This window comes from Capricornis sumatraensis, chromosome 12 (genome assembly GCF_032405125.1).
Source record: "Capricornis sumatraensis isolate serow.1 chromosome 12, serow.2, whole genome shotgun sequence".
NCBI lineage: Eukaryota > Metazoa > Chordata > Mammalia > Artiodactyla > Bovidae > Capricornis > Capricornis sumatraensis.
Genome location: NC_091080.1, coordinates 79,207,799 through 79,228,927, shown reverse-complemented (window position 1 = coordinate 79,228,927; position 21,129 = coordinate 79,207,799). Strand labels below are relative to the sequence as shown.

Genomic DNA, 21,129 nt, shown 5'->3' with positions numbered 1-21,129 from the left:
TGCTCTCACACCTCAAGAGTGTGTTTCATGTCGTTTGTTTAATAAATCCTGCCTGCATGAGCTTTCTTGATCTGTAATTTTAATTTTTTACTACAACAAGACAAGGATGGAGGAAAAAGAACCACACCTGACAATTTGGTGTCATGCCTCAGATGCAAGGTAAACTGCAGGTCGCGCCCAAACCTCTGGCTGGAGACTTCTGACTTTTCTCCCTCTTTCTCTCACTCTACCTAAACTACAACCCCCAGTATGCCTTGGGCACTAGGATTGTGTTTTCCCCAACAGGGCAAACAATGTGCTGGGAGTTAGAGCTTGGCGTCTGCTGCTACCTGCAACAAATTTGCACCACTGAATGACAAACTTGTTTTCCTGGGATTAAAAAAAAATTTTACCTCCCCCAGATCCTGCTGCCTCACAGAATCTTTCTCCCCAGAAACATTCTCCCAGAATCTTGCTAGTGCTAGTACCATCTCACCAGCCTGCATGCTCTGCCCTTTACTTTTTCCTGGGATTTTCTTATCCACTCTACTTGGGAAGAATAATCTCCCATCTTAATCTGTGTTCAAAAATCCTCTGTTAAACTACTAGGACTTTCTCCTATAATCCATAGCCTGAAAAATCAGAAAACTCTCCTAACATCATAAAGAATTCCCATCTAACTTCTCCTGTCTCTCAGGGGAAGGAGAGCCCAGATTCCCTCATTCCTTCCCCTACCCAGTTTCTTTACCCCATCAGTTTCTTCTGATCAAACAAAAAAATTATAAAGTCTCCAGTTTCATCCACCTCACTAGAACTGACTCAAATGTATTCTTTTTAATGGCTGAGTAATACGGGGAGAGAGGTGGGAGGGGGGTTCAGGATGGGGAACACATGTACACCCATGGCGGATTCATGTTGATATATGGCAAAACCAATACAATATTGTAAAGTAATTAGCCTCCAATTAAAATAAATAAATTTAAAATTTAAAAAAATTTGAAAAAATTATAAAGTCTCTACGTGGATATATATGTATGTCTCAGTGTATATCTTTGTCTTTGGATAATATTACTGAGGCCAATTTATAAATATGCTCTAATGACAGAAACGGTATGGACCTAAAAGAAGCAGAAGATATTAAGAAGAGGTGGCAAGAATACATGAAAGAACTGTATAAAAAATATCTTCACAACCCAGATAATCATGATGGTGTGATCACTCATCTAGAACCAGACATCCTGGAATGTGAAGTCATGTGGGCCTTAGAAAGCATCTCTACGAACAAAGCTAGTAGAGGTGATGGAATTCCAGTAGAGCTATTTCAAATCCTGAAGGATGATGCTGTGAAAGTGCTGCACTCAATATGCCAACAAATTTGGAAAACTCAGCAGTGGACACAGGACTGGAAAAGGTCAGTTTTCATTCCAATCCCAAAGAAGGGCAATGCCAAAGAATGCTCAGACTACTGGACAATTGCACTCATCTCACATGCTAGTAAAGTAATGCTCAAAATTCTCCAAGCCAGGCTTCAGCAATACGTGAACCATGAACTTCCTGACGTTCAAGCTGGTTTTAGAAAAGGCAGAGGAACCAGAGATCAAATTGCCAACATCCACTGGATCATGGAAAAAGCAAGAGAGTTCCAGAAAAACATCTATTTCTGCTTTATTGACTATGCCAAAGCCTTTGACTGTGTGGATCACAAGAAACTGTGGAAAATTCTGAAAGAGATGGGATTACCAGACCACCTAACCTGCCTCTTGAGAAATCAGTATGCAGGTCAGGAGGCAACAGTTAGAACTGGACATGAACAACAGTTTGGTTCCAAATAGGAAAAGGAGTACGTCAAGGCTGTATATTGTCACCCTGCTTATTTAACTTCTATGCAGAGTACATCATGAGAAACGCTGGACTGGCAGAAACACAAGCTGGAATCAAGATTGCCAGGAGAAATATCAATAACCTCAGATATGCAGATGACAACACCCTTATGGCAGAAAGTGAAGAGGAACTAAAAAGCCTCTTGAAAGTGAAAGAGGAGAGCGAAAAAGTTGGCTTAAAGCTCAACATTCAGAAAATGAAGATCATGGCATCCGGTCCCATCACTTCATGGGAAATAGATAGGGAAACAGTGGAAAGAGTGTCAGACTTTATTTTTTAGGGCTCCAAAATCACTGCAGATGGTGACTGCAGCCATGAAATTAAAAGACGCTTACTCCTTGGAAGAAAAGTTATGACCAACCTAGATAGCATATTCAAAAGCAGAGACATTACTTTGTCGACTAAGGTCCGTCTAGTCAAGGCTATGGTTTTTCCTGTGGTCATGTATGAATGTGAGAGTTGGACTGTGAAGAAGGCTGAGTGCCAAAGAATTGATGCTTTTGAACTGTGGTGTTAGAGAAGACTCTTGAGAGTCCCTTGGACTGCAAGGAGATCCAACCAGTCCATTCTGAAGGAGATCAACCCTGGGGTTTCTTTGGAAGGAATGATGCTGAAAGTGAAGCTCCAGTACTTTGGCCACCTCATGCGAAGAGTTGACTCATTGGAAAAGACTCTGATGCTGGGAGGGATTGGGAGCAGGAGAAGGGGACGACCGAGGATGAGATGGCTGGATGGCATCACGGACTCGATGGACGTGAGTCTGAGTGAACTCCGGAAGATGGTGATGGACAGGGAGGCCTGGCGTGCTGCGATTCATGGGGTCGCAAAGAGTCAGACACGACTGAGCGACTGAAATGAACTGAACTGAACTGAACTGAACTGAAAGATAAGTAAGTGCTTACAAATCAAATAATTCTAAATTCAAAAAAATTAAATTAAATGAATTTCAGGTTCATGTTAACTGTTTGTGTTTGTTTGCTGATCTAATTAACAGAGACATGTCTTGAGTCATCGACATTGTGTAATACTTTTACTGTGCATAGGTTTATATCTGTTGCAAACTGTCAACAATGAAAGTGACAATGTAAAGAAACTTTGCTGCTGCTAAGTCATTTCAGTCGTATCCGACTCTGTGTGACCCCAGAGATGGCAGCCCACCAGGCTCCCCCATCCCTGGGATTCTCCAGGCAAGAACACTGGAGTGGGTTGCCATTTTCCTTCTCCAGTGCATGAAAGTGAAAAGTGAAAGTAAAGCCTCTCAGTCATGTCCGACTCTTAACGTTCCCATAGACTGCAGCCTCCCAGGCTCCTCCATCCATGGGATTTTCCAGGCAAGAGTACTGGAGTGGGGTGCCATTAAAGGAAAGAAAATGCAAATAAGGTAAGAGCTTTAAGTAATTTATATTTACCAATCTACAGAGTACTGTACTGATATAAAGGATACTTCATGGTTGCTTAAGAAATGTAGGGTGCATGGTACAAGTTTTCTTAAAATGTTAAACTGCCTTTGATAATGGATATTAAGTTTGTTTTCCTTTTAAATGATCTGTTCTATGTTTACCTTTGAAATCTCTTATTACTATTGCTAAGTGAATAACTATTGTTTCACAGTGAACTGCATGATCTTATCTCACTGAATGTTATAAACCCTTTAGATATTTTTGGAAAAACTTCCTTAAATTAAAGTTGAATGAAGTTGTTTTGACTTCTAGCTAACTTTGAGGTGTTTCTGAGGGCCCCTGAGGCATCCCAAAGAAGGATATTAAACTAATTAGGTTCATTTAATATGTTAAAGGTACATGGGAAGTACTGTCAATAAGTAACAAATCTTTTTAGGCTATATTATATGATAAATGACACTAATACAGGTAGTTTAAAAATTATGTGAAATTCATAAAGATCTGATATGTCCTGAAAAAATATTGTCATTTATAATTCTAACTATCATATTAAAGTGTTACATGACACAGCAATAATCAGGTTGCTTTGTCAACTGCAGTGTAACCAGATTCTAAACTGTCTTCTATGGTTTCACTCTCATGCCTTTGCAAAAACACTGCTGCTTCTTTAAGGTTTATGGCAAACATTTTCTAAGATTAATCAGATAAACAAATTTTATAATTAATAGCAGCCTGGTGCCAGACTGAATTTTTTTTTCTCTCTGTTAAGAAAACAAAGGTATCTAGGAATGCAGTATTTAATAACAGACAATGTGAATTTCTTTGCTTTTAACTGATTTATATTTGTTTTTAAAATCTTTTCTTACTCTGGTAAAGTAAATAAGGCTGAGCTTTATCTACATGTACCATAATCTTTATTTTGCTTTTACAAAAATTAACCCCTCATTGTCAGATGCTTGCTATCCTGATGTCCTTAAAACATGGCAACAGTCTACTCCTAAATTGGGGAAATTAAAATGGGTAAACTAACTATTTATCAAATAGGGTTGTGGGAAACACAAGATGGTCACTTGGCTTTCCCCAGCCCCATGACAAACCTCATTTGATGGGACAAAGCCTTCCCTGGCTGCAGAGTTAATATGTCCTCATGAAGGAAAAATTTCTTTATGTTTCACTAAATATTAAATTCTAGTTTTGTTAATTAAAGTCTATGTTTGCCAAGGCTCACTTCCCAGGTCTTCCTTTGCTGTTTTGTTATATTACTAAAAACTTTAACTGAGTTATTAAGAGGTACTCTAAGTTTGTTTCTAAAGCTTATCTCAGTAATCTGTCTTTGGAGGGTGATCAGATGCCCTGTGGCCTACAACCAGAGGATTATAGGTTCTAGAAAAGACACAATGCAAAGGACTATCACCAACCTGGACAGAAAGACACTTATCAGGTATTAACTAGCTCAGGTACAGTGAAATTAAAAGAAAATTAACTCTAGGGTTAACTTCCACTGACAAAGGGTCCCTGCACTGGAGTGGCCTATAGAGAGAACTGCTGACCTCAAAATCACCTTAAAACAATGCTCAAGCAGAGGGAAAAACTACGCTCACACAAGAATAAAAAGATGACATCAGAAGTAGGACAACTCACCCAAGAGCCTTAACCTGATTTGTATGATTCATCACGTTTTCTTTATAATGATTTCTTGATTTCTGAGATCTTTGCATTTAAATCAAATATTTTTCTATCATAGACATGATCCTATGCTAATTTTTAAAATCAACCAAATTGTTGGGTTTGTGGCCAGTTATCTATGTCTAGCACTTTTGGGTTACCTTGGTGGATTTCTCCATTCCAAGACTCTAATTGGTTGACTAAGAAAATTTTTCTAAAAAAATTAAAAATCAAAGACTTACATCCCTCAGGACAATACAAAATTAGATTTGCATCTATTTCACCAGGTTCCCAGTTTCAGGGCATAGGCTTGGATTGCTCTACATCATGCTATTTATTTCCAACTGAGGTGGACAAACTAGCAACAAGTCTGACCACTTCTTCCATTCAGGTCCATGTGACACTCCTCTACTGGAAACCCTGGGGACACCCAATTCCAGTAAAGGGGGTCCCAAGAAGTCTCTCGAGCTCCCTTGGCATCCATGTCCTGATCGAGGGATGCTTGGCTCTCAGAACACAATCTCTTAATCCTACTCAGCACTATTCATGCTGGAGACCTTGGGAATACCTAACTCCACCTCTAGGATCCTAGGAGGTTGGCTTGCCTTCACCTGCCCAGGGATCTGCATCTTGACACAAGAATGCTCAGTTCTCAGGTTGCCCTAGTGCTGGGAAGGATAAGTGTCAGCCCAGGGAAGTCCACCCATGGGATCCTATTAGCTTTTCCTGTCATTACTTTCAGATGGGAAAAAAAAAATCCACTTCCCCACAGATGCCCTTGTGATACATCCTTGATAACTAGAAACTGTTCGACCCTCAGACTCTAAGACTAAGATGCTTGAGATTCTTTTGTAAAACTGTATAGCTACAGAGGGTGGTCCCAAGATGGCAGAGGAATAGGACCAAGAGACCAACTTCTCCCCCACAAATTCATCAAAAGGTAATTTGAATGCTGAACAACTTCCACAAAACAACTTCTGAACACTGGTGGAGGACACCAGGCACTCAGAAAGGCAGTCCTTTCTCTTCGAAATGAGTCTTGAGGTTACTGTAAGAATAAGACTGAAAGCCAGAGGCAAGAGGCTTAACTCCAAAACTTGAGAACATTAGAGAACTCCCAATTAAAGGGAACATTAATAGATAAGAGCTCATCCAAAAGCCTCCATACCTACACTGAAACCAAACTCCAACAAAGAGTCAACAAGTTCCAGAGCAAGATATACCATGCTAATTATACAGCAAAGCAAGAGCATAGCACTGAGCACTAAAAGACAGGATGCCCAAAGCCATACCAAACCCATAGACACCCCAAAACTCAATACTGGACACTTCATTGCACTTCAGAGAGAAGAGACAGAGCTACACCCACCAGAACACAGAAGCAAGCTCCCCTAACTAGGAAACCTTGACAAGCCACTAGACCTCCCCACCCACAGAGGGCAAGCTCAACAATAAGGAGGAACCATTAACTTCCAGTCTACAGAAAGGCCACCCCAAACACAGCAATCTAAACAAAATGAAAAGGCAGAGAAATATACAGCATGTAAAGGAACATGATAAATGCCCACCAAGCCAAACAAAAGAGGAGACAGGGAGTCTACCTGAAAAAGAATTCAGAATAATGATAGTAAAGATGATCCAAAATCTTGAAAACAAAATGGAGTTACAGATAAATAGATGAGAGAAAAGGATTGAGAAAATGCAAGAAATGTTTAACAAAGACATTGAATAATGAATCATGTGATCACTGAGATCAAAAGCACTCTGGAGGAAACCAACAGTAGAATAAGTGAGGCAGATGATAGGATAGGTGAGGTAGAAGATAGAGTGGTGGAAATCAATGAAGCAGAGAGGAAAAAAGAAAAAAGAATTACAAGAAATGAGGACAACCTCAGAGACATCTGGGACAATGTTAAACACCCCAACATTAGAATCATAGGAGTCTCAGAAGAAGAAGACAAAAGGAAAGGCTGTGAGAAAATACTTGAGGAGATAATAGTTGAAAACTTCCCTAAAATGGGGAAGGAAATAGCCACCCAAATCCAAGAAACCCAGAGAGTTCCAAAAAGGATAAACCCAAGGATAAAGACACCAAGACACATATTAATCAAACTAATGAAGATCAAACACAAAGAGCAAATATTAAAAGCAGCAAGGGAAAAGCAACAAATAACATCCCCATTAGGATAATAGCTGATCTTTCCATAGAAACTCTTCACACCAGAATGAAATGGCAGGACATACTTAAAGTGATGAAAGAGAAAAATCTACAACCCAGATTAAGGTACCCAGCAAGGATATCATTCAAATACGAAGGAGAAATCAAAAGCTTTACAGACAAGCAAAAGCTGGGAATTCAGCCCCACCAAACCAGATTTTCAACAAAATGCTAAAGGAGCTTCTCTAGATAGGAATCACAGAAAAGGTTTATAAACTCGAATCCAAAACAACAAAGTAAATGGCAATGGAATCATACTTACCAATAATTACCTTAATGTAAATGGATTGACTGTCCCAACCAAAAGACAGTTCAGTTCAGTTCAGTTCAGTCGCTCAGCCGTGTCCGACTCTTTGCGACCCCATGAAGTGCAGCATGCCAGGCCTCCCTGTCTATCACCATCTCCCGGAGCTCACTCAGACTCACGTCCATCGAGTCCGTGATGCCATCCAGCCATCTCATCCTCGGTCCTCCCCTTCTCCTCCTGCCCCCAATCCCTCCCAGCATCAGAGTCTTTTCCAAACACTCAACTCTTCACATGAGGTGGCCAAAATACTGGAGTTTCAGCTTTAGCATCATTCCTTCCAGAGAAATCCCAGGGCTGATCTCCTTCAGAATGGACTGGTTGGATCTCCTTGCAGTCCAAGGGACTCTCAAGAGTCTTCTCCAACACCACAATTCAAAAGCATCAATTCTTTGGCGCTCAGCCTTCCTCACAGTCCAACTCTCACATTCATACATGACCACAGGAAAAACCATAGCCTTGACTAGACAGACCTTAGTCGGCAAAGTAATGTCTCTGCTTTTGAATATGCTATCTAGGTTGGTCATAACTTTTCTTCCAAGGAGTAAGTGTCTTTTAATTTCATGGCTGCAGTCACCATCTGCAGTGATTTTGGAGCCCCAAAAAATAAAGTCAGCCACTATTTCCACTGTTTCCCCATCTATTTCCCATGAAGTGATGGGACCAGATGCCATGATCTTCATTTTCTGAATGTTGAGCTTTAAGCCAACTTTTTCACTTTCCTCTTTCACTTTCATCAAGAGGCTTTTTAGTTAGTCTTCACTTTCTGCCATAAGGGTGGTATCATCTGCATATCTGAGGTTATTGATATTTCTCCTGGCAATCTTGATTCCAGCTTGTGTTTCTTCCAGCCCAGGGTTTCTCATGATGTACTCTGCATATCAGTTAAATAAGCAGGGTGGCAATATACAGCCTTGATGTACTCCTTTTCCTATTTGGAACCAGTCTGTTGTTCCATGTCCAGTTCTAACTGTTGCTTCCTGACCTGCATACAGATTTCTCAAGAGACAGGTTAGGTGGTCTGGTATTGGGAGGGATTGGGGGCAGGAGGAGAAGGGGAGGACCAAGGATGAGATGGCTGGATGGCATCACGGACTCAATGAACATGAGTCTGAGTGAACTCCGGTAGTTGGTGACGGACAGGGAGGCCTGGCATGCTGCAGTTTGTGGGGTCACAAAGAGTTGGACACAACTGAGCAACTGAACTGAACTGAACTGAACAGGAAAAAAAAAAACTATTTAAAATACAAACATATGGAGGCTAAACATCATGCTTCTGAGTAACCAATTTATCATGAAAGAAATCAAAAGATGCATAGAAACAAGTGAAAATGAAAACAGCACAACCCAAACACTATGGGGTTCAGTAAAAGCAGTGCTAAGGGGAAGATTCATTACAATGCAAGAAACAAGAAAAAAATCAAATAGATAACCTAACTAACACCTAAAGCAACTAGAAAAAGAAGAAATGACAAACCCCAGGGATAGTAGAAGGAAAAAAATCATAAAACTTAGGGCAGAAATAAATGAAAATGAAACAAAGGAGACTATAGCAAAAATCAACAAAACTAAAAGCTGGTTCTTTGAGAAGATAAATAAAATAGATAAACCATTAGCCAGACTCATCAAGAGAAAAAAAAAAAAAGGGAGAAGAATCAAATCAACAAAATTAGAAATGAAAATGGAGAAATCACAACAGACAACACAGAAATACAAAGAATAATAAGAGACTACTATCAACAACTATATCCCAATAAAATGGGCAACTTGGAAGAAATGGACGAATTTTTAGACAAGTATAACCTCCCAAAACTGAGCCAGGAAGAAATAGAAAATTTTAACAGACCCATCACAAGCATTGAAATCGAAACTATTATCAAAAATCCATCAAAAAAAAAGCCCTGGACCAGATGGCTTCACAGGTGAATTCTACCAAAAATTTAGAGAAGAGCTAATGCCTATCCTATTTAAACTCTTCCAGAAAATTGCAGAGGAAGGTAAGCTCCCAAACTCATTCTATAAGGCCACCATACCCTAATAGAAAAACCAGACAAAGATGCCACACAAAAAAGAAAACTACATCCCAATATCACTGATGAACATAGATGCAAAAATCCTCAACAAAATTCTAGCAAACAGAATCCAACAACATATTTAAAAGACCATACATCATGACCAAGTGGGCTTTATCCCAGAGATGCAAGGATTCTTCAATATTCACAAATCAATCAATGTGATACACCACATTAACAAGTTGAAAGACAAAAATCATATGATTATCTCAATAGATGCAGAGAAATCCTTGGACAAAATTCAACAAACACTCTCTAGAAAGCGGGCATAGAAGGAATATACCTCAACATAATAAAAGCCATACCTGATAAACCCACGGCAAACATTATCTTCAATGGAGAAAAGTTGAAAGCATTTCCCCTAAAGTCAGGAACAAGACAAGGATGCCCACTCTCACTACTACTATTCAACATTGTTTTGGAAGTTTTAGCCACCAGCAATCAGAGAAGAAAAAGAAATAAAAGGAATCCAGATTGGAAAAGAGAAGTAAAACTCTCACTGTTTGCAGATGACATGATACTCTACATAGAAAACCTTAAAGACTCCACCAGAAAATTACTAGAACTAATCAATGAATATAGTAAAGTTGCAGGATATAAAATTAACACACAGAAATCCCTTGCATTCCTATACACTAACAATGAGAAAACAGAGAAATTAAGGAAACAATTCCATTCACCATTACAATGAAAAGAATAAAATACTTAGGAATAAATCTACCTAAAGAAACCAAAGATCTATATATAGAAAACTATAAAACACTGATGAAAGAAATCAAAGATGACACAAATAGATTAAGAAATATAGTGAAAATGAGTATACTACCAAAAGCAATCTACAGATTCAATGCAATCCATATCAAGCTACCAACGGTATTTTTCACAGAATTAGAACAAATAATTTCATAATTTGTATGGAAATACCAAAAAAACTCAAATATCCAAAGCAATCTTGAGAAAGAAGACTGGAACTGGAGGAATCAATCTGCTTGACTTCAGGCTCTACTACAAAGCCACAGTCATCAAGATAGTATGGTACTGACACAAAGACAGAAATACAGATCAATGGAACAAAATAGAAAGCCCAGAAATAAATCCACACACCTATGGACACCTTATCTTTAACAAAGGAGGCAAAAATATACAATGGAGAAAAGACAATCTCTTCAATAAGTGGTGCTGGGAAAACTGGTCAACCACTTGTAAAAGAATGAATCTAGAACACTTTCTAACACTATACACAAAAATAAACTCAAAATGAGTTAAAGATCTAAATGTATGACCAGAAACTATAAAACTCCTAAAGGAAAACATAGGCAAAACACTCTCTGACATAAACCACAGCAAGATCCTCTATGACCCACCTTCCAGAGTAATGGATATAAAAGCAAAAATAAACAAATGGAACCTAATTAAACGCTTTTGCACAATGAAGGAAACTATAAGCAAGGTGAAAAGACAGCCTTCAGAATGTGAGAAAATAATAGCAAATGAAGCAACTGACAAAGAATTAATTTCAAAAATATAAAAGCAGCTCATGCAGCTCAATACCAGAAACATAAATGACTCAATCAAAAAATGGGCCAAAGAATTAAACAGACATTTCTCCATAGAAGACATACAGATGGCTAACATATACATGAAAAGATGCTCGACACCATTCATTATCAGTGAAATGCAATTCAAAACCACAATGAGATATCATCTCGACTTAACCCCCAAGTGAAGTGAAGTGAAGTCACTCAGTCGTGTTCGACTCTATGACCCCATGGACTATACAGCCCACCAGGCTCCTTCATCCATGAAATTTTCCCAGGCAAGAGTACTGGAGTGGGTTGCCATTTCCTTCTCCAGGGGATCTTCCTGACCCAGGGATCGAACCCAGGTCTCCTGCATTCAGAAACAGAAACTGCCAAGAGATCAAGCAGGCATTCATGAGTGCATTCATTTCCAAGGATCCCTGCAAAGCGACAAAGGAAGACTACAAACCACTGATCAACCTGGCAGATTCCACTGTGCCTTGTGACAAGAGAGTCTTATGGAGCAAAACAAAGGAGCTGGCTCGTGAATACGCGAAACCGCGGGGCCTGGTGACCCTGGAGGACACGCTGCTGGGTTCCCTTGCGGACAACCTCAGCTGGTGTGGAGAGCCAGGCTCTCCTGATTTGAACACGTGGTCTTGTCCAGACTGGGAGAAAGACTGCAGAACAAACTATGCTTCTGTATTCTGGGAAGTGCTGTCCAAAAGGTTTGCAGAAAGTGCCTGTGGTACAGTCCAGGTGGTGCTCAATGGGTCGCTCGAGAACGCCTTTGATGAAATGAGCATATTTGGACGAGTGGAAGCCCCTAACTTGAAGCCAATGGTTACACTACAGGCTTGGCTGGTACATGACCCTGGAAAACTTCCCCGTGACTCATGCTCTGGCTCCTCTATAACGAAACTGAAGTCCATCTTAAGTGAAAGAAATGTCAGATTTATCTGCAGGGATAATCTCAGCCGGGACGAGTTTCTTGGAAGATTCTGAGGATTTATCTTGCGGATGAGTCAGTCAGCATGGTTGAGCCCTGGTTGTACAGATCAACACACACGATTCAGGAGACATGCTGGTGGAAAGTTGGGACATTGGGGGGAAACTTTTGTCATAAAATTAACACCAGAGATGGAAACCTTTTCCTCCAGGATGTTAAAATAACTTATGCTATTGACATAGTTTTTAACTTGATCTAATAGTCAAAAAAAATTAATTATAATATAAAGTTAGAGTAGAAATTTTATACAGTTTTTAATTTTATTTTTCATATGATTCTTTTATATTGCTAATATGTTGGTAACATCCTCTCTGTTGAAGAATGACCTCTCCAAACCTATTGGCAGGTCAAGAAAAATGAATGCCCAGACTTTTCAGCAAAGGTCACATATCAAAATGAATGACCTTACCTCAGGATATATTCTTGTATCTTTCCTACAGATAAACTATAGATGCCATGGCTGTGGGTCATGTTACCTTCTGTAGGATGTAAGTTACTCCTGTGCTTGTTGTTTTATCTCTAATCCTTCCAACAGCCCTGTGAGGTTGATATTACTATCCTCCATTTGTTAAATGAGAAGAATAAGTTCAGAAAGTTTATATAATTTCCCAGAAGTCATACATTTAGGTCAAGGCAGAGAATGAATTTGAACTCAACTTTATTTCAAAAATTCATGTGCTTGCCCTTTCTAAGCAGATAATACTAGATTGATAGTCCTTATGTTCTCTTCTAATGAATGTATGTTGGATTAAATTGAATACAATAGAATCTGAAATGTGATTTTTCTGCATGGCTTCTAAGCAGGTACATTTTTTCATCCTCTTCCTTGCTTCTCCTCATCTCCCTGTCTTATGTAGGAGTCAGTTAAAATGTATTTATGTGTTCTTGATGCTGACAGTTTGTTTCTCACTTGAATTTTACTTGATTAGTCTTGCTTGGGAATGATCATTTTTAACTTTGTTGATTTTCTCATTCTACTTATTTAGGTTTTACTTTTCTCTGTATTGTTAGAGATAGAGAGAGTCTAATTTCTTTGTATTTCCTTATTCAGCTTCTTAAGATGGAAATTGCGATCACTGAGTTTGCAGAACTCAAACTGTGTGCATTTTAGCACTATAATTTTTCTTCTGAGCGCTGCCTTAGCTGCAGTTCTTAAAATTTTTGATATGTCTCTTTTCCTCATAATTTAAAAATATTTTCTGGTTTAATTGTTACTTCAAAATGTGTTGCTTAAGTTTTAAACATCCAGATATTTTCTACTTCTTTGTTGTTCTTGTCAAACCATAAGAAGCATTGAGTGGAGAATTAATAAACTCATTTGGAAATCCTTCAAAAAAAAAAAAAAAAAGAGATATCATCTCACGCCAGTCAGAATGGCTGCTATCAAAAAGTCTACAAACAATAAACGCTGGAGAGGATGTGGGAAAATGGGAACCCTCTTACACTGTTGGTGGGAATACAAACTAGCACAGCCACTATGGAGAACAGTGTGGAGATTCCTTAAAAAACTGGAAATAGAACTGCCATTCAACCCAGCAATCCCACTGCTGGGCATACACACTGAGGAAACCAGAATTGAAAGAGACAGATATATCCCAATGTTCACTGCAGCACTTTTTACAATAGCTAGGACATGGAAGCAACCTAGATGTCCATCAGCAGACAAATGGATAAGGAAGTTGTGGTATATATACATAATGGAATATTACTCAGCTATTAAAAAGCATATCTGAATCAGTTGTAATGAAGTAGATGAAACAGAGTAAAGTAAGTCAGAATGAAAAACACCGATACAGTATATTAACACATATACATGGAATTTAGAAAGATGGTAATGATGACCCCATATGCAAGAGAGCAAAGAGACACAGATACAAAAAACAGACTTTTGGACTCTGTGGAAGACGGCAAGGGTGGGATGATTTGAGAGAATAGCACTAAAACATGTATATTACCGTATGTGAAATAGATCACCAGTCCAAGTTCGATGCATGAAACAGGGCACTCAAAGCCGGTGCAATGGGATGATCCTGAGGGATGGGATGGGGAGAGAGGTGGGAGGGGGGTTCAGGATGTATACCCATGGCTGATTCATGTCAATGTATGGCAAAAACCACCAAATATTGTAAAGTAATTAGCCTCCAATTAAAATAAATTAATTATTTTTTAAAAAAAAAGATATAGAGGCAAAAAGATTGGAAAGGAAAAAAAAACTGCATAGCCGCTATATTCACTGGGGGATGAGGAACACTGACCTGAGGACTGGAGTTTAGATTACAATACCATCCTGCAGCTAAATTTACTCTGCAAAAAGCAAGGGAAATGGACAGAGATCCCCTATGTCCAAATTTTCTTTCAGCTAAGGGACATGAAGGGACTCTGTCTTAAGTGTGGGACTGACGTATGCCCTAAAAGCTAGCCTGCTAGGCAAATGGTGTTAGTCACAGACAACCAAGGGAAGAAGTCCCCCATGAAGGCTTACCTCTCATGGCTTCTGAGTCTTCTAGTGCTCCTTTTCCCTTATATCCAAAATTGCCCCCATACCCTGGAGCACTCCCTCCACAAGAGCCAGCCCAAGTATGCCCCTTGATTGAAACTGGAGGAGAATTTCGACCACAAGAGCCAGCCTGAGTACATCCTTAGTTGAAACCAGAGGGAAATTCAGACCAACCCAGGTCCATAAGCCCTCATCCCTCTTAGAATTGAGACAGCTCAAGCAAGACCTGGGAAGCTATATAGATGACCCAGGCAAATATATGGAGAAGGCAATGGCACCCCACTCCAGTACTCTTGCCTGGAAAATCCCATGGACGGAGGAGCCTGGTGGGCTGCAGAACATGGGGTGGCTAAGAGTTGGACACGACTGAGCAACCTCACTTTGAATTTTCACTTGCATGCATTGGAGAAGGAAATGGCAACCCACTCCAGTATTTTTGCCTAGAGAATCCCAGGAATGGGGGAGCCTGGTGGGCTGCCATCTATGGGGTTGCACAGAGTCGGACACGACTGAAACAACTTAGCAGCAGCAGCAGCAGCAAGCAAATATATAGACACATTCTGCCATATGACTTTGGCCTCTGACTTGATGTGCACATCATGGTTTTATTTGATCAAACTTTATCTGACCCCGAGGACACTAGGGTCTTTAAAGAAGCCCAAAAACACGCTACGGGACTTCACTTGTCAAGGGGTAAACTGCAGTTCCCTCCTCAGATCCCAACTGAAACTCTAATGACTCTGAGCACATGTGGGAAAAGGAACATTTTCTGACTTGTGTAAAGGCAAGACTAAAGATGGGCTTCCCCAGTAGCTCAGCTGGTAAAGAATTCAACTGCAATGCAGGAGACCTGGATTCGATCCCTGGATTGGGAAGATCCCCTGGAGAAAGGAAGAGCTACTCACTTCTGTATTCTGGCCTGGAGAATTCTATGGACTGTATAGTCTATGGGGTCGCAAAGAGTCAGACACAACTGAGCAACTTTCACTTTCACTTCACTTTCACTTTCAGGATTAAAGATAGCCCAATAAAAAGTAACCAACTATGCCCAGGTCTCAGCTTAGGAGCCCACTGCCTTTCTGGAAAGGTTAAAAGAGGCCCTTCAAAAGTTTACCTGTCTGAACTTAGACTCTTATGAGGGGCAGGTGATTTTAAATGACAAATTCCTGTCCCAATGTGCATCAGATATAAAGTTACAACAGTTATAGCAACAGAGACTTACTGCCTCTTTAGACAAGATGGTCCAGACAGCCACCAAAATCTTTTATAATAGAGAACAGGAGAGGAAAGCCAAGGCCCAGGAAAGGGAGAGAAGTAAAGAGATAAAGCATGCCCAGATCCTGGCCGCCCTCAGGGAAGCCCTATGGCAAACCCTGAATCCTTAAATGACAAGGCATGAAACAAATACCTAATCTGTACTGGCAGGACATTGGGCCAAACTGTCCAAATCATGCCAAGCCTCCTAAAACAGCTTGCCACAAATGCCATTAGTCAGGACACTGGGCAGCACTCTGCCCTGGGGACCCAAGAGCCTCAAGGTCAAGTACCAAACCTTCCCTCATGATGGTTCAACAGGACTGAAGCAGCCCACTCCAGCCAGCCCACCTGTCACGTATAACCATCAGGGGGCTGGAGCCAAGAGTGGAACTGGATGTGGAAGGTAGGTCCAAGAATTTCTTGGTTGACACAGGGGCTACCTACTCTGTCCTGACCTCCTACTCTGGAGCCTTCTCCTCCCAAACCTGTACCATTTTGAGTGCTATGGGGGAAGATTACAGAAAGATTCATCTGAGCACTCCTTTGTTGCTGGGATGGATAAATATTTTCCCATCAGTTTCTGGTGGTCCCTGAGTGCCCTACCCCCTTATTTGGAAGAGCTATACTCACCAAGCTGGGAACCATATTTATGATTTGAAGTTTTCAGCCCCTAGGGTTCTGCAGCTCCTGGTTACTGCTGAGGAACCCATTATAGCCTCTCCAATTGAACAAAAAAAACTGAGAGGACAAAATTAACCCCTAGGTGTGGGACCAGGGGACTCCTGGATGAGCTCACTGAGCTGGACTGGTTGTCATTGTCCTGAGACCCCACTCAGTTTCCAAATCAAAAACAACACCCCCTCAGAAGAGAAGCTCAGGAAGGACTACAGCCTCTAATAAATAAATTCCTTGCCTGTAGGCTATTGGTCCCCAGAATTCACCGTGTAACACCTCGATCCTCCCTGTAAAGAAACAGGAGGGAATCTGGTGTGTGGTTCAAGATCTCCAGATCATAAATGAGACTGTAGTCCCCCTCCACCCCTCAGTGCCCGATTCCTACATAATCCTGGGATAAATCCCACCCAATTGCAAGTGGCTTACTCTCCTGGATCTGAAGGACACATTCTTTTGCACACCACTGGCTAAGAAATACTTTTTGCCTTCTAGTGGGAGGCTCCAGAAAAAAAACACCAACAAATGATCTGGACAGTATTACCTCAGGGATTCAATTGACAGTCCCCATCTGATTGGACAAGCTCTTAGCTGAGATCTCCTAGATCTGAACCTGGGACCAAATAGAAATAAAACAAATACACTCTATAGCTTAGAGCACATTGTCAATAATACATCTTCCCAAACAACAACAACAACCTAACCTGGTTTATAGGTAGATATATAAACATCTCTCCCACAAGTAACCTGACCTTGGGAGGAAGATCCGATGGAATTTAAGATTATAATCCCAGGAGTCATTATTACCTACAAGTCCCCAGCCTCCTCAACTGAGACCACCTGGACAACCTTAGTTAATTATATGCTTATAAAAGACAACAGTTTATCTCTGGCCTTTCGAAACATCCTCTGTTGGTGGTCATCACTCATCCTGCCTGCCAGACTCCTACCACAGCATCCTTAATAGGGACTGAATACTATTTCCTATGTGGGAAAAACTTTTATATCACACTTCTAACTAAATGGCCAAGACTGTTCAATTGTTAATGTTGCTCCACGAGTAAGATTCCACAACCAAAGAAGTTAAGGCCACCTTGGGAGAAATTCCAAACCTAGGCTCCTTCTTAGAGCAGGCCTTATGAGATGATGCTTTGAGCTGTTCTACAAAGAGTCAGACACAACTGAGCAACTGAACTGAACTGAAGAAGAATGCAAAGTCCTTGAGTGTGAAGTTACATGGGGCTTACGAAGCATCACTACGAACAAAGCTAGTGGAAGTGATGGAATTCTAGCTGAGCAATTTCAAATCCTAAAAGATGATGCTGTTAAACTGCTGCACTCTATATTCCAGCAAATATGGAAAATTCAGGAGTGGCCACAGGACTGGAAAAGATCAGTTTTCATTCCAATCACAAAGAAAGACAATGCCACAGAATGTTCAAACTACCACACGATTGCACTTATTTCACTTACTAGCAAAGTAATGCTAAAAATTTTCCAAGCCAGACTTCAACAGTACATGAATCGTGAACTTTCAGATGTTCAAGCTTGATTTAGAAAAGGCAGAGGAACCAGAGATCAAATTGCCAACATCCACTGGATCACAGAAAAAGCAAGAAAATTCCAGAAAAACATATACCTCTGCTTCCTTGAATATGCTAAAGCCTTTGAATGTATGGATCACAACAAACTCTGAAAAATTCTTAAAGAAATGGGAATACCACACCACCTTACCTGCCTCCTGAGAAACCTGTATGCAGGTCAAGAAGGAACAGTTAGAATTGGACATGGCTCAAAGGACTGGTTCCAAATTAGGAAAGGAGTACATCAAAGCTGTATATTGTCACCTTGCTATCTTATATGCGGAGTACATCATGTGAAATGCCGGGCTGGATGAAGCACAAGCTGGAATCAAGATTGTGAGGAGAAATATCAATAACCTCAGATATGCAGATGACACCACATTTATGTCAGAAAGCCAAGAGGAACAAAAGAGCCTCTTGACAAAAGTGAAAGAGGAGAGTGAAAAAGCTGGCTTAAAACTCAAAATTCAAAAAACAAAGATCATGGCATCTGGTCCCATCACTTCATGGCAAATAGATGGGGAAACAAAGGAAACCGTGACAGAATTTATTTTTCTTGGGCTCCAAAATCACTGCAGATGGTGACTACAGCTATGAAATTAAAAGACACTTGCTCCTTGGAAGAAAAGCTATGACAAACCTAGACAGCATATTAAAAAGCAGAGACAGTACTTTACCTACAAAAGGTCCGCCTGGTCAAGGCTATGGTTTTTCCAGTAGTCGTGTATTGATGTGAGAGTTGGACCATAAGGAAGGTTGAACACTGAAGAATTAATGCTTTTGAACTGTGGTGTTGGACCCTTGGACTGCAAGGAGATCCAACCAGTCAATCCTAAAGGAGATCAATCCTGAATATTCATTAGAAGGACTGATGTTGAAGCTGAAGCTCCAGTGCTTTGATCCCCTGATGGGAAGAGTCAACTCACTGCAAAAGACCCTGAAGCTGGGAAAGATTGAAGGCAGGAGAAGGGGATGACAGAGGACGAGATGGTTAGATGGCATCACTGACTCAATGGACATGAGTTTGAGCAAGCTTCAGGAGATGGTGAAGGACAGGGAAGCCTGGTGTGCTGCAGTCCATGGGGTTGCAAAGAGTCGGAGAGAACAGAGTGACTAAACAGCAAGGCAGAATTTCCCTTCATATAACCTCGCTCCTGAGAGATTTGGACACCTCAGTTACCAATATAGCCCTATCTTGGACCCAGAATTGGACACAATATTATTCGGGGCTTTATCTGGTCTAAGGAAATACCTCACTTGGAAAGAGAAATCATAAATTTTTCCGTGATGATGCAGCAGGGATAAAAAGCCACAGTATTGACTTTAGAGACCCAACAAAATCTATCAACAGCTTGACAGGGGTTGTACTCCAAAATAGGAGGGCAGTATATCTCCTGAAGGCTGAACAAGGAGGGGCTTGTGCCATCTTAAATGAGACATGTTGCTTTTGGGTAAACATCCCCAGCCAAGTTGAAAAAAGTCTCACAGTCCTCAAGGAAACAATTTAGATCCTACAGGATCTTAAAGAATGAGCTAGAGAGTCCTCAGGATGGCTACAATCTCTCTTTGGGGAATTCCTCTCCTGGTAAAGAAGGATTTGGAATTGGCTGATGCCCCTATTAAAACCCGTTATTACCATACTAATACTACTTATGATTGCTTCATGTGTTATCAATTGTTTAACCTGTTTTGTCTCTGCCCAGGTCAGCAAGCTACAAAATGTGGAGTTAATTCAACAAGGATATGTAGAACTACACCTGACCACAGAAAATATCTACCACTCGCCCTTAACCAGACACCACCATAAGGTCCCTGAAGCTTGAAGCTAACAAGAGGGAAAGGCCCAACACCCCTTGCCGTCCCAACTCAGGAAGAAGTAGCCAGAGAGACATCAGTGTCCCTATTCCCAAAGAACTGGGCCTCCCATCTCCTGAGGGAGGAATGTTAGGTAATTAGAATAAAGAGTCCAGAATGGCAGTTAAACAGAGGCAGCTAAAAGGCAAACAAAGATATGAAATAGCCCTCAAAAAACAGAACAAACGGAAAATCTGCATCATGGAGTAAAAACCTTTGGCAGGAAAAACACACTCAACACTCCCTCTTCCCTGGTTGGCCTAAGGTACAAGGCTGTTTGACATGCATGAGTGCGTGCTAAGTCACTTCAGTGGTGCCCGACTCTTTCGACCCTATGCACTGTAGCCCACCAGGCTCCTCTGTCCATGGAATTCTCCAGGCAAGAATACTGGAGTGGGTTGCTGTGCCCTCCTCCAGGGGATCTTCCCGACTCAGGGATTGAATCCACATCTCTTACATCTCCTGCATTGCCAGGCAGTGCCACCTGGGAAGTTCCCTGTTTGATATGGGGCAGAAAAAATCAGGTTCTGGGATCTGTTTGGGTGACAAAGGACATAGAAAGGAAAGCCTGAAACAGGGTGGGACCACGTCTATGAGGGTCAGTCCACCCTCACATCTGAGGAGTATATTTCATGTCACTTGTTTGATAAATCCTGCCTGTGTGAGCTTTCCTGGTTTGTCATTTCAATTTTTCACTATGACAAGACAAAGACCAAGGAAAAAGAACCACACCCAAAAGGAAACTTTCCTCTTAAGCCAATTATGACTTCTATCAATTTGGTAAAGTATACTTTGTAAACACAGTTGAAACAGTTACCTTTTCTCTGTACTTGATCTCTCCAGAGATTCCAAACTCTCAGGTTCCCAACAGCTTTATCAGGTAAATTAGGAAGGCCACTTCCTAACAGGTGAAAAAAATCTCAAAAGTATTTTAGGGACCTCAAAAAGGGAGAAATTCACCTAAATTTGTATGTATCTATGACAAGTCCTTCATATGGCTTTCCTAACCCTGAAAGGCCCTTTAAATTTCAGTCTGAGATTTCATATGAAAAGTTGCAGCACAGCCAGTTTAAAGGAACCAACAAGCTCAATTAACCAGACTCATTTTGCAAACAAGCTAGTCTTAATTTAACTGTTTTTTGATAAAAATTAGGGTTTTAGAGAAAGATTATGTTTCAGTGGATGTCAAATTCTGATTCCATTAACTGAGGTCTGCAT

The 21,129-nt window shown here is 40.6% G+C and overlaps 2 protein-coding genes across 2 annotated transcripts in view; one reads left to right on the top strand and one right to left on the bottom strand.

Moving 5' to 3' along the window:
- LOC138089044 (ATP-binding cassette sub-family C member 4-like) overlaps positions 1 to 21,129 on the bottom strand; it is a 309,781-nt gene that overhangs the window by 266,893 nt on the left and 21,759 nt on the right. The window lies entirely within an intron of this gene.
- LOC138089306 (ADP-ribosyl cyclase/cyclic ADP-ribose hydrolase 1-like) lies at positions 9,206 to 12,082 on the top strand. Its single transcript, XM_068984740.1, has 2 exons — positions 9,206 to 9,369; positions 11,420 to 12,082. The coding sequence occupies exons 1-2, from the start codon at positions 9,206 to 9,208 to the stop codon at positions 12,042 to 12,044; spliced, it is 789 nt and encodes a 262-aa protein (XP_068840841.1). The 3' UTR covers positions 12,045 to 12,082.

What these genes read in the sequence shown, in the direction of transcription:
- LOC138089306 (XM_068984740.1), top strand. Translation starts at nt 9,206, where the DNA reads ATGGGCAACTTGGAAGAAATGGACGAATTTTTAGACAAGTATAACCTC. An exon ending in TGGACCAGATGGCTTCACAG is followed by an intron (nt 9,370 to 11,419) that starts GTGAATTCTACC and finishes TCCTGCATTCAG; the next exon opens with AAACAGAAACTGCCAAGAGA.